The sequence below is a fragment of the Colobus angolensis genome, unplaced genomic scaffold (genome assembly GCF_000951035.1).
Source record: "Colobus angolensis palliatus isolate OR3802 unplaced genomic scaffold, Cang.pa_1.0 Scaffold172, whole genome shotgun sequence".
NCBI classification, from domain to species: domain Eukaryota; kingdom Metazoa; phylum Chordata; class Mammalia; order Primates; family Cercopithecidae; genus Colobus; species Colobus angolensis.
In genome coordinates this window covers 4,659,429-4,671,659 of record NW_012114844.1, presented here as the reverse complement: position 1 = coordinate 4,671,659, position 12,231 = coordinate 4,659,429, and the positions used below count along the sequence as shown (strand labels likewise).

The window sequence follows — 12,231 nt, the reverse complement described above, 5'->3', positions numbered from 1 at the left end:
GACATAGGGAGGGGAACAATATGCACTGGGGCCTATTGGGGGTGGGGTGGGGGGAGAAACAACATCAGGAAAAATAGCTAATGCATGCTGGGCTTAATACCTAGGTTTTAAGTATTGGTTTGATAGGTACAGCAAACCACCACGGCACACATTTACCTAGGTAACAAACCTGCACGTCTGCACATGTACCACAGAACCAAAAATTAAAATAAATTTTTTAAAAAAATAGAGACACTGAAGGGCCCAGCTATTCCAAATCCTAGTTTAATGAGTCTTCCTATTTCAGGCACCAGATGTCATAAAGAAGACTTTGACCTGTCCCTAGCCTCAGCCACCAGCTGCCATGTCACAGACACTCAAAGAGCTTATGGAGAGGCCCATTGGTAAAGAACTAAGGTCTCTGGCTAACAGCCAGTGTGGTAAGTTGAAAATGTCCCTCAAAAGTTATCCACATAGTGTTACCATGTGACCCAGCAAATTGAAAGCTGTTAAAATTAACTTAAATGGCAAAAACTTGGAAGAGATTTGAAGATGTAATTAAACGAAGGATCTTGAGACTGAAAGATTACCTCGTATTATCCAGTTGGGCTCTAAATTCAATCACATGTATTCTTGCAAGTGGGAGCAGAGAGAGATTTGACATGCACAGAAGAAAAACAACGTGACCACAGAGGCAGAGATGGGAGTAATGCAACTACAAGACAAGAGTGGAATGCTGGAGCACCAGGAGCTGGAAGAGGCAGGGAACAAATTCTGCCATAGAGCCTCTGGAGGAAAAGCAGTCCTCCTGACACCTTGACTTTAGCCCCCGAAACCAATTTTGAACTTCTGCCTTCCAGAACTGGGAAAGAATAAATATTTGTTGTCTTAAGCCACCAACTTTGTGGTAATTGTTATAGTGCAGTGGGAAACTCACACATCCGGTGACAAACAGGTTTGTCAACAACTTCATGAGTGAGATTGAAAGCAGGTCTTACCACTCCAGATGGCTGTTACTCTGGCTGACATCTGGACTGAAACATCATGAGAGACCCTGAGCCAGAACCACTCAGCTAAGTTGCTCCTTTTTTTAAAAAAAAAAAAGAGAGAAAAAAAAGAAATGTATTCAGGCTGAAGGGACTTGGTCTTAATGGAAACATGAATCTATAGAAAGGAATGGAGATCACTGTAAGTGCTAAATATATTGGGAATAAAATAAGAATCTCCACTCTTACTATCTCTACTCAGCATTACATTTGGAGATCCTAAAAGATGCAATAAGGCAAGAATTAAAAGGGAAAATGACTGGAAAGGAAGAAGTAAAACTTTTTATTAACAGATACCAAAATTTTGAACATAAAAGTCTTAGGGAAATCTACAAAAAAAAGTGTTGGAATTAATAAATAAATTTAGTATGGTTGCAGGACATACAGTCAATATTAAAAAATCAGTTATATTTATACTAACAGCAACTGACTAGGAAATTAAATATAAAATACAGTTTTGGCTAGGCACGGTGGCACACACCTGTAATCCCAGCACTTTGGGAGGCTAAGGCAGGTGGATCACCTGAGGTCAGGAGTTTGAGACCAACCTGGCCAACATGGTGAAACCCCATCTCTACTAAAATTACAAAAAATTAGCCTGGCATGTTGGTGGGCACCTGTAACTTCAGCTGCTTGGGAGGCTGAGGCATGAGAATTGCTTGAACCTGGGAGGCAGAGGTTGCAGTGAGCCAAGATCATGCCATTGCACTACAACCTGGGCAACAAGAGTGAAACTCTGTCTCAAAAAATAAATAAATAAATAAAAATAAATTTAAAAATAAAATAAATTAGTTTTCATAGCAACAAAAACATAAAATTTCTAGAAATGTTTACGAAAAAATGTGCAAGATATCTACACTGAAAGGTATAAAACATGGTTGAGACAAATCAAAGACCTAAATTAATGGAAATGCATATTATGTTCATGGATTCACCCAACTTGAAATATAGAGTCAATTTATTCCCAGTCAAATTTCAAACAGTCTTTTTTTAGTAAACTGACAAGATGATTCTACATTTTACATAGAAGTACAAAGGATCTAGTATATTAGGAATCTATTATTATGTAACAAATATCCCAAAATGTAGTGGCTTAAAAAAAACAAACAGTATCTCACAATTTCTATGGGTTAGGAATCTAGGCATAGGCTAGCTCTGGCTCAAAGTGTCTCACAGGGTTACTGTTTAAACTGTCAACCAGGGCTGCAGTCTTCATATGAAGGCTCAGTGGATGAGAATAAGCTTCCAAAAGCAGACTCATGTGATTGTTGGCAGGATTCAGTTCTTTGCAGGTTGTTGTCAATTCCTCCCTGAATGTTGGCCAGAGGTCTCCCTCAGGTCCTTACCACATAAGTCTGTCTTAGAGTGAGCAAGAAAGAAAATGAAAGAGAGCAATCAAAATGAAAGGCACATTATTTTTGTGTCTAATCTCTGAAGTGAAATCCCATCACTTTTTGTAATTATACACTTTTAGTTCTTTTAAAATGTACAATTAAATTGTTATTGACTACAGGGTTATTTTTATGGTCATAATAAAAATTACATAGAAATAAAAAAAAAGAAATCCCACCACTTTTGCCATATTCTATATTAGAAATGAATCACTAGATCCAGCCCATGTTCTAGGGTAGATGATTACACAAGAATTCAAAAGGCAAGAATATCAGAGGGCAAGAATCATTGAGCAATATCTTAGAGGCTGTATACTGTACCTAGCATAGATAAAACAATCTTGTAGGGGGAAACAATTCACGAAGTTAGAGGACCAACACTACCTGATTTCAAGATTTAGTATAAGACTGTAGTAGTGGGCCAGGTACAGTGGCTCTGGCCTGTTCATCCCAGCACTTTGGAAGGCCAAGGTGGGAAGATCACTTCAGGCCAGGAGTTCAAGGCCAGCCTGGGCAATGTAGCAAGACCCCATCTCTAAAAAAAAGAAAAACTTTTAAAAAGCTATAGAATGAAGACAGTATGGTATTATATAGAGAAATAATTGCTAAATGGAAGAAAATCCAGAAATAGGCTGACACAAATGTGGTAAATTTCAGTTAAAGGAGCCAAGCAATTTAATGTGGGAAATAGTAGAATACATAGAAAAAAAATATATATATATATATCATATATATGTATATATGACCTTGAAATAGCAAAGATTTCTTAGAGAGGGCACAATAGCACTAACCATAGTTTAAAAAAAAATTGCTCATTAAAAGACACACCATTGGCCAGGGGTGGTGGCTCACACCTGTAATCCCAGCAATTTGGGAGGTCGAGGTGGGTGGATCACTTGAGGTCAGGAGTTCAAGACCAGACTGGGCAACATGGTGAAACCTGGTCTCTACTAAAAACATAAAACTTAGCTGGGCATGGTGCCACACGCCTGTAGTCCCAGCTGCTCAAAGGCTGAGGCATGAGAATTGCTTGAACCCAGGAGGCGGAGGCTGCAGTGAGCCGATATCACACCACTGCACTCCAGCCTGGACAACAGAGCGAGACCCTGTCTCAGAAAAAATGAAAAAAAGACACACAATTAAGAAAATGAAGATAAGCCACAAACTGGGAAAAAATATCTGTGATACATGTATCTGATAAAATATAACCAGAATATATAAAGAATGCCTACAAAACAATAATAAAAGGATTAAGGACTCAATTACAAAATGAGCTACAGATTTGAAAAGATAATTTACAAAAGAAGACATGGAAATAACCAATAACCACATGAAAATATGCTCAATATTGCTGACCATCAGGGAAATTTAAGTTAAAACCACAGCAAGATGTCACGATCCACCCACCAGAATGAAACTAAAAAGAGTAACAATACCCAGTGTTGACAAAGATGTGGAAACTTCTGGCAGCTTCTTTAAACACACACCTATCTTCTGACCCAAGGGATTTAACCAAGAAAATGAGAACATATGTCCACAAAAAACACCTTATACAAGAATTTCATAGCAGCTTTATTCACAAAATCTTCAAACTGGAAACAACTCAAATGCCCATCAATAGATTAATGGATAAAAAAAATTGTAGTATAGCCATACAATAGAATTCTACTTAAACGTACAGATGAATGAACTACTGAGATACTTAGCAATACTGATCAATCTCACAAACATTTCGATGAGTGCAAGGAGTCAGACAAGTAACGTTCTGTGTGATCCCATGCATGCCACCATCAAGAACAGCTGGAACACTGGCTGTTCAGAATAGTGGTTACTTACGTTCTGAAAGGAGGGTGAAGATTGATTAATTGACTGATCTCCTGCCTTAGCCTCCTGAGTAGCTGGGACTATAGATGCACGCACCTCCACACCCAGCTAACATCTAAATTCTTATTTTACAGCTGTTTGGGACCAGAGTCTGAGCTAGGCCCTAGATATCCTTCACATGGTCACAACCTTTACAGTTTCCAAAGGACCTTCCCAGCCCTGTTCTAAAGTGTTCCTCACAGGCTCCCTTGCAAGAAGCCAGAATTGTCTGGGTAGGAGGCTAAAGCTGGGATCCAGGGGTCTCTCATAGGACCCAGTGTGAGATAGGATTTTTTTTCTACCACCACTGGCCCTAGATGAAACTGTGATTTTGCAGGGATGAAGAGGTAAGTAGTGAGTTCCCCTTCCCTGGAGGTAATCAAGTCAGAGTAGATTGATAATATGTGAATGTTGTAATACAGTGGATTGGACTTAGTGACCTAAAAAACCTGCTTGCCTGGTACTCTGCCATTCAGGGGCTTGCCTGGAGACAGTGAGTTAGCTTTGGGCCCAGATCCTGATATCAGGTCAGTTTGAGCTCTGCTGCCCCTGGCTAAAATCTCTGCAGCTCCTGCAAGGACTGGAGCTGGCTTGGGCTGACTTGCATCCGGAAGTTATCCAGATCTGTACTCAGAAGTCTAGGACCAGTGTTCGTTTGCCCTAGAGACTCACGCTTTCCACGGATGTGCCTGACCCTTTGATCTTGGGCTCTTGACACCAGCACTTTGATTTCCTGTGGCTTTTACATGATAGTCCCAAATTTGCCCTGTTCCCACTGGCTTTTAGTTTCTTGAACACTACAAGCTCCATCCCACCTTGGGGCCTTTGCACATGCTGCACCCATTTCCTAGAAAGTTCTTTCCCTAACCAACTCCTACTCCTGTTTCAGGTCTCAGTTTAAATATTGCTTTACCAGGAGAGCCTGCACCAACCCTCAAGACCAAGTCAGATCTTCGTTATATTCCCTCTGTCTTTTTTTTTTTTTTTTAATTATCAACATTTTAAAAAATGTTTTTATTGTGGTAAAACACATATAACATAAAATTTTCCATTTGAAATATTTTTAAGTGTATAATTCAGTGGCATTGATTATATTCCCTTTTTTTTTTTATTCCTTCATGGCACCTGTCACAATTACAGTTTAATTGTATAATTATTTGTTAATGTCTGTCTTCCCTGCGAGCATGCAAACTCCTTAAGGTACAGACTTGTTCTTGTTTTCTGTTATATTCTTCAGTGCTTAGCACAATGCCTGATTATTCTACAATAAATAATTTTGAATAAATGAATGTATTCTTAACAAAAAGAGAGAAAAACAATAAAGAAACCAAAACATGAAACAACAACTGTGTTTCAATATCACGGGAAGTGGGCAGTGGGAGTGGGAAGAATTTCAGCACTAGAAAGCCCAGATAGTCCATGCTTAAGGACACCTGTGTTCTTTCAGTGACATTCGCCTTACGATTGCCCCTCCTAGGCTAGCACACCCCAGAGAGGCAGAGCTCACTTCCTGTCATCCTGGGAAAGCTCTGTCCATGGGAACAGCCTTGCTCACGTGGCTTGTAGCAGCCTCCTGCAACTGTTCCACATCCCTGGCTCTTAGGGGGCTCCTCTCTGCACCCAGTCTTTGGGTAGGCAGTGCTGGGAGAGTCAGCTAGGAGCCCAGAGTGAGTGTGGTCAGTTCAGAGCCTGACAGCCCTCCCTGGGCCAGATGGGACCCTTGGAGCTCCCAAGTTCTGGCCTCCTGCCTCCACCTCACCCCTAGTCCAGCCTGTACTCACTGCTGCTAGATTCACAAACCCCAAACCAGGCTCTCCCTGGGCTTCTGCTGCTTGCACCCCTCCCAGAGCTCCTGTCTGCCTCCTCCTTTGGGCCTGGCTGCCTTTAGTCTGGCCACATCAACCTCTCTAGGCGCAGGAGTTAGCCGGGCCCCAACCTGACCAGTCTGATGGCCACTCATAACATCTCCACAACCACACCTTTGGTCAGCACAGTGCCCTGCTTGCCATCCGGGCATCCACAGCCTTTCAAACCCAGGATGGACTGTCCTCTTCTTAGGTTCCTTCCCAAGCCCTTCCTCCACAATGGGCTTCCTTAGGCTCAGGGAGACTGGTGTCTCCACAGGACAGAGGGCTTCCCGGGGTCGGGACCCATGCCCTGGGCAGGCTCAAGGGGTGTCCCTGATGGAGGACATGGTCTACAGCCACAGCCTCAAGGGCACAGAACACAAGCTGCCAGAGCAGAGCCAGTGTCAGCTCAGGCCCCATTGGTTTTGCCTCTCCTGGCCCTGGCCTGGCTGTTTCCCCCGGACACCTGCCCCAATCACTCGGATCCAGCCCTGCAACTGGTGTGGCAGGAAAGGGAACTCTCGTGGTCAGGCCAGGGTGCAAGCCCAGCCTCCCCCTTCTTCCACTTTCTGTCTTCCCCTCTGCAACACTGGGAATCAGGGGGAAGATAAGCCCCTCTCAGGCTGTGGAGGAATGCAGACCCGCCTTCCCCCAGGAGCAGCTGCCATGGCCACAAGGTCAGGGCAAATGGGCAGGTCCGAGACAGAGCCCTTCTGATATGGTCTGGCTGCGTCCCCACCCAAGTCTCATCTTGAATTCCCATGTGTTGTGAGAGAGAATAGGTGGGAGGTAATTGCATCATGGGGGCAGGTCTTTCCCATGCTGTTCGCATTATAGTAAGTCATACGAGATCTGATGGTCATTATAAGGGGGAGTTTTTCTGCTCAAGCTCTCTTGTCTTGTCTGCTGCCATGTGAGACGTGCCTTTCATCTTCTGCCATGATTGTGAGGCTGCCCCAGCCACATGGAACTGTAAGTTCAATAAACCTCTTTCTTTTGTAAACTTCCCTGTCTCTGGTATGTCTTTATCAGCAGGGGGAAAACAGACTAATACACCTTCCCTCCTGGAGTTGGCCTGGAGGAGCAGAGAAGCAGAAAGGGGCATCACAGTGGCAGCAACAACAATGATCTCTCTGCCTTATTTATTTACCTATTTTTTGAGACAGGGTCTTGCTGTGTCACCCAAGTGGAGTGCAATGGTGCCATCATGGCTTGACCTCCCAGGCTCAACTGATTCTCCCACGTCAGCCTTCTGAGTAGCTGGAACCACAGGTATGTGCCACCACATCTGGCTAATTTTTTTTTTTTTCTTTTTTTGAGATGGAGTTTCACTCTTGTTGCCCAGGCTGGAGTGCAATGGTGCAATCTCAGCTCACCACAACCTCTGCCTCCCAGGTTCAAGCAGTTCTCCTGCCTCAGCCTCTCAAGTAGCTGGGATTACAGGCATGCGCCACCACGCTTGGCTAATTTTGTTTTGTATTTTTTTAGTAGAGATGGAGTTTCTCCATGTTGGTCAGGCTGGTCTCGAACTCCCAGTCTCAGGTGATCTGCCTACCTTGGCCTCCCAAAGTGCTGGGATTACAGGCGTGAGCCACTGTGCTCAGCCTTTTTTGTATTTTTTTAAGCAAATTTTTGTATTTTTTGTAGAGACAGGGTTTCGCCATGTTACCCAGGCTGGTCTTGAACTTCTGGGCTTAAACAATCCACCCGTTTTGCCCTACCAAAGTGCTGGAATTACAGGTGTGGGCCACTGTGCCCAGCCTATTTTTTATTTTTATTGTTTTTTTTGAGACAGAGTCTTGCTCTGTAGTCCAGGCTAGAGTACAGTGGCCATAGCTCATTGTAGCCTCACACTCCTGGGCTCGAGTGATCCTCCCACCTCAGCCTCCTGAGTAGCTGGGACTACAGATGCACACCATCATGCCTGGCCAATTTTTAAATTTTTAGCAGAGACAAGGTCTTGCTTTGTTGCCCAGACTGGTCTTGAACTCCTGCACTCAAGCAATCTTCCTTCCTTGGCCTCCCAAAGTGCTAGAATTACAGGCATGAGCCATTGCACCCGGCTCTCTCTGACTTTAGAACAATGTTTAACAAGAATTAAGTTCTTTCCTCACAGCTGCTCTGCAAGAATGTCAGAGCAGGTTTGGCTTCCCTGTTTGACAGATGGGGAAACTGAGGCTCAGAGAAGGTGTCTTGCCAAGGGTCACAGAATGGGTTAGGAGCAGAGCTGGACTGGAACCCAAGGCATGTGCCCTCCAGCCTGCTGCTAAGAGCGTTCCAGGATGTCGCTATAAGGGCTACTATGCCTGTGATGGGTAACTCTTGTGCTTTGAAAACATTTTCATACACATCAGTTGGTGGAATCCACCCAATTTTTCTGCAGTGTCAATGAAGTTCAGGCATTTTATATTTATTTGCACAGAGGATGCTATTGAGGCCCAGAGAGGTTAAACAATGTATCCAAAGTCACTCAGCAAGAAAGTAGTTGAACTGGCACTCCAAATCTTGGGTTTTTAGCCTTTCTCGTTCCCTACAGGGTCCCAAGATCCATTTACCCTTTCAGGAGGGAGTCCTTCTCTGCACAAGCCTAGGGTTCTGCCTCAAGTTTGCCTACCTTCCTTCAGTGATGTCTGCAAAACAAGCCTGGGCCTCTGTGAGCCTTGCAGGGCACACAGGACCCTCTGCCACCCCTATTCACCCTAGGCCTGAGACGTGGATGTCAAAGTCACTGGGCTCCTGAGCCCCACTTGGCCCCTCACTCATAGGGAGCAGAAGACCCTGAGATCCTGCAGACCTTGATTTTTGCTTTCAAGGGCTCCCCTGGCCCTGGCTGTCCTCATGCCTGTCTACCCCTGCTCTGGACACATTTATTTCCTTTATTTTATTTTATTTTTTTTGAGATAGAGTTTTGCTCTTGTGGCCCAGGCTGGAGTGCAGTGGCACAGTCTCTGCTCACTGCAATCTGCACCTCCTGGGTTCAAGCGATTCTCCTGCCTCAGCCTCCTGAGTAGCTGGGATTACAGGCATGTACCACCACCTGGCTAATTTTTGTATTTTTAGTAGAGACGGGGTTTCATCACATTGGGCAAGCCGGTCTCGAACTCCTGACCCCGGGCAATCCACCCGACTCAGCATCCCAAAGTGCTGGGATTACAGGCGTGAGCCATCGTGCCTGGCCTCCGGACACATTTCGATGTGCTCCTCTGAGCATCTCGCCTGGCCTTCCTGCTCTCTGAGCCCACAAGCCCCAGGGAGGAGTGGAGGTGCCAGGATACCAGGGCCCGGAGATCCTGAATCTGCCCTTGGGTGAGGAAGTCAGTCCAACTTTCCTCCAGGGGCCCTTGACCCTCTGTGCGTCTCACCTATGCCCAGGGATGGGCTGGCCCTCATGCTCCTGGAGGCTTTGCAGGGAGGAGTCCTTGCTTCTGGGAGAACAGGAGTCCACTTTGGCTTAGCAGGGTCCTCCGGAGACCCAGGGCACGGCCCAGCTGCCAGCCCTTGGAGGGGCCTCTGCATCTCTGAGGTGCGTTAACATCTGTTCCCATTTCCCTCTATCTTCCTTCCCCATAACCTCCCATCAGGACAGTGGCCATAGTCTTGGAAGCTCAGACACTGGCATTTCCTCCAAATTACTACAGAGGGCTCAGACCCTGGCATTTAGCTCCTGTCCTCCCCGGTTCTATACGCCCACCATCCAGACCTCTCCCATCCCCATACTTCCTGTCTTGCTCTGCTAGGTCGTTCTCTCTGCCGACTGCTCTTGTCTCCACTCTGACTGTCAAGGTCCATCTCAGGCGCCCCAGTTAGAAGCCTCCCTCTCTCTGCCCCTTAGCCTGTGCCCCTCCTGGACACAAATCACAGTGTGTGTGTTTGTGTGTGTGTGTGTGTGTGTGTGCGTGCGTGGGCGCCTGCCTTCTTCCTGCCTCCTGACCAGGGCATCCCAGGGCTGGGACTGAGTCCCATCTTCTCAGGATCCCCTACTCCCTGGATGGACAGGGCCTGGGCAGGGTGGGCATTGGTGAATGCCTGATACATTGAATCCACTTCCTCCGAATCACAGATCACTGGAATATACACAATGGAAGGGCTTTAGGGAAACCTCAGCCACTGCACTCATATTCAGACAGGGAAGCTACACCCCACAGGGGCAAAGGGACTTGCCAAGGTCACACAGCAAACCGGAGCAAGAACCTCTGGCTCCCCGACAAAACTTGTCTATCTTTGACACCTGCAAGCAAAAGTCCCCCTTGAGAAGACAGGGAAACATTCTTTTTGACTAAAAAATTCCTCCTCCATCCAATTGAGATCCAACGGGTCTCCCACTGTAGCCCCAGCTCATACCCCTGGGATGTGCCTCATTCTTTGATGAGCCTTTCTTGGCCATGCTAAGTAACCCTCCAAATGACTGGTTCTTCTTCCATCTTACGGATTGCCCAGATCCTTCCCTTCATTTCCCAGGTGAAGAAACTGAGGCTCAGAGAGAGAAGCAACTTGCCCAAGTTCACACAGCAGAGTACAGTCTAGAACTTGGCCCACAGGTGTGGTGTGCAGAAACCCAACCACCGACTTACCTGGTTTTCAATTTTTCTTGGGTGGTCCCCACAGTCATGTCCTGCCGGCTCTCCTGTGGGGTCTCTCTGCTGTCCAGCATGCTGGGGTCCCCGTGTGGGCAGCCGTATCCAGCTCCAGAATTGCGTGGCATCTGCCTCGGGCTTCCACTGAAGACAGCTCAGTCACCCACTGTGAGAGGCTGGCCTTGAGTGGGCAGCGGGGGCAGGCATGGGGCGGGGGGAGGCGGCAACTACAGTGACCCAAAGAGGCTCATTTCCTCTCTATTTTTAGAAGTTAAAAAAAAAAAAGCTCCTCAGTGAAGTTTCTCAGAATTAAAACTTTCCTCTTCTTTGTGGTTTTGTTTCACTCAAGATGAGGAGAATTTCAATGAAGCCAGTGTTCTTTTTGATGCAAATCTGCTCCGCTTCTCCCAGGAGGTCTGGCCAATGGGCTCAGGGCTTCTGGGCCCCCAGAAAACCTCCTCATTGGCTTTAAAAGGCCATAGTGGTTCTCAGCACAAATCCAGACCCAGATCCTGAAGTGGCTGCTACCCCTGGCTGCATACACTCTGCACTCTTGACTTGCAGTCTGCCGAACGCTGCCCTGGGAGGGATCTCACCCACTCAGTCCACCTCCCCCAGGTCCTGCGTGGAGGCTGGAGATCTGAGGAGGGAGCCCACCCCAGCGGAAGGAAGGAGACTTTTCCAACACTGAGAACTGTCACATGGTCTATGGAAGCATTTGCACTGAAGACATGATAGAGGCAACCGAGGAATGTGACTTTCCAGGGACATCTGAATAGACGCCGGGACCTGCCCCTTCTTCTAAAGGAAGGAAGCATGTTACGGGTGGATTTTCAGGCAGCCATAAAGAGATGGGAAATTCACATAGGACAAGGCCTTTTTCTGAGTATCAAAAGTCTCACCTCTAAGACCGTGTATTCATTCCCCAGGGCTGCTGTAACAAAGTTCCACAAGTTGGATGGCTTCAAACAACAGAAATATATTCTCTCATGGCTCTGGAGGCCAGATGTTGGAAACGAAGATGTGCGCAGGGCCACACTCCCTCTAGGGGCTGTGGGCAGACTCTTCTTTGCCTCTCTCCCAGCTGCTGGTGGTCACTGGCCATCCTGGGTGTTCCTTGGCTTGCACGTGCATCTCTCCAGCCTCTGCCTCTGTCCTCACGTGGCTGTCTTTCCTCTGTGTCAATGCCTTGGTCCATTTTCTGTTGCTATCACTGAATACCTCAGACTGGGTAATTCATAACGAAAATAGGCTGGGTATGGAAGCTCGTACCTTTAATCTCAGCACTTTGGAAAGCCAAGGTGGGAGGATCGCTCGAGTCTAGGAGTTCAAGACCATCCTGAGCAACATAGTGAGACTTTGTATCTTCAAAAAATAAAACAAAATTAGCTGGGTTCCACACCGTGGTGTGCACCAGTGGCCACAGCCACTTGGGAGGCTGAGGTGGGATGATGACTCAAGTCTGGGAGGTTGAGACTGTAGTGAGTCATGATTGCACCACTGCACTCCAGCCTGGGCAACCAGAGTGAGA

At 46.4% G+C, this 12,231-nt stretch overlaps 1 protein-coding gene across 2 annotated transcripts in view; it reads right to left on the bottom strand.

Annotated features, from left to right (window-relative positions):
- ACSBG1 (acyl-CoA synthetase bubblegum family member 1) overlaps positions 1–11,255 on the bottom strand; it is a 65,282-nt gene extending 54,027 nt beyond the window's left edge. For both annotated transcript variants that reach the window (XM_011938428.1, XM_011938429.1), the window contains exon 1: positions 10,698–11,255. In XM_011938428.1, the coding sequence (XP_011793818.1) occupies positions 10,698–10,828 (131 nt within the window). In that variant the 5' untranslated portion in view covers positions 10,829–11,255. The remainder of the gene's footprint in view (positions 1–10,697) is intronic.
- Positions 11,256–12,231: the final 976 nt, after the last annotated feature.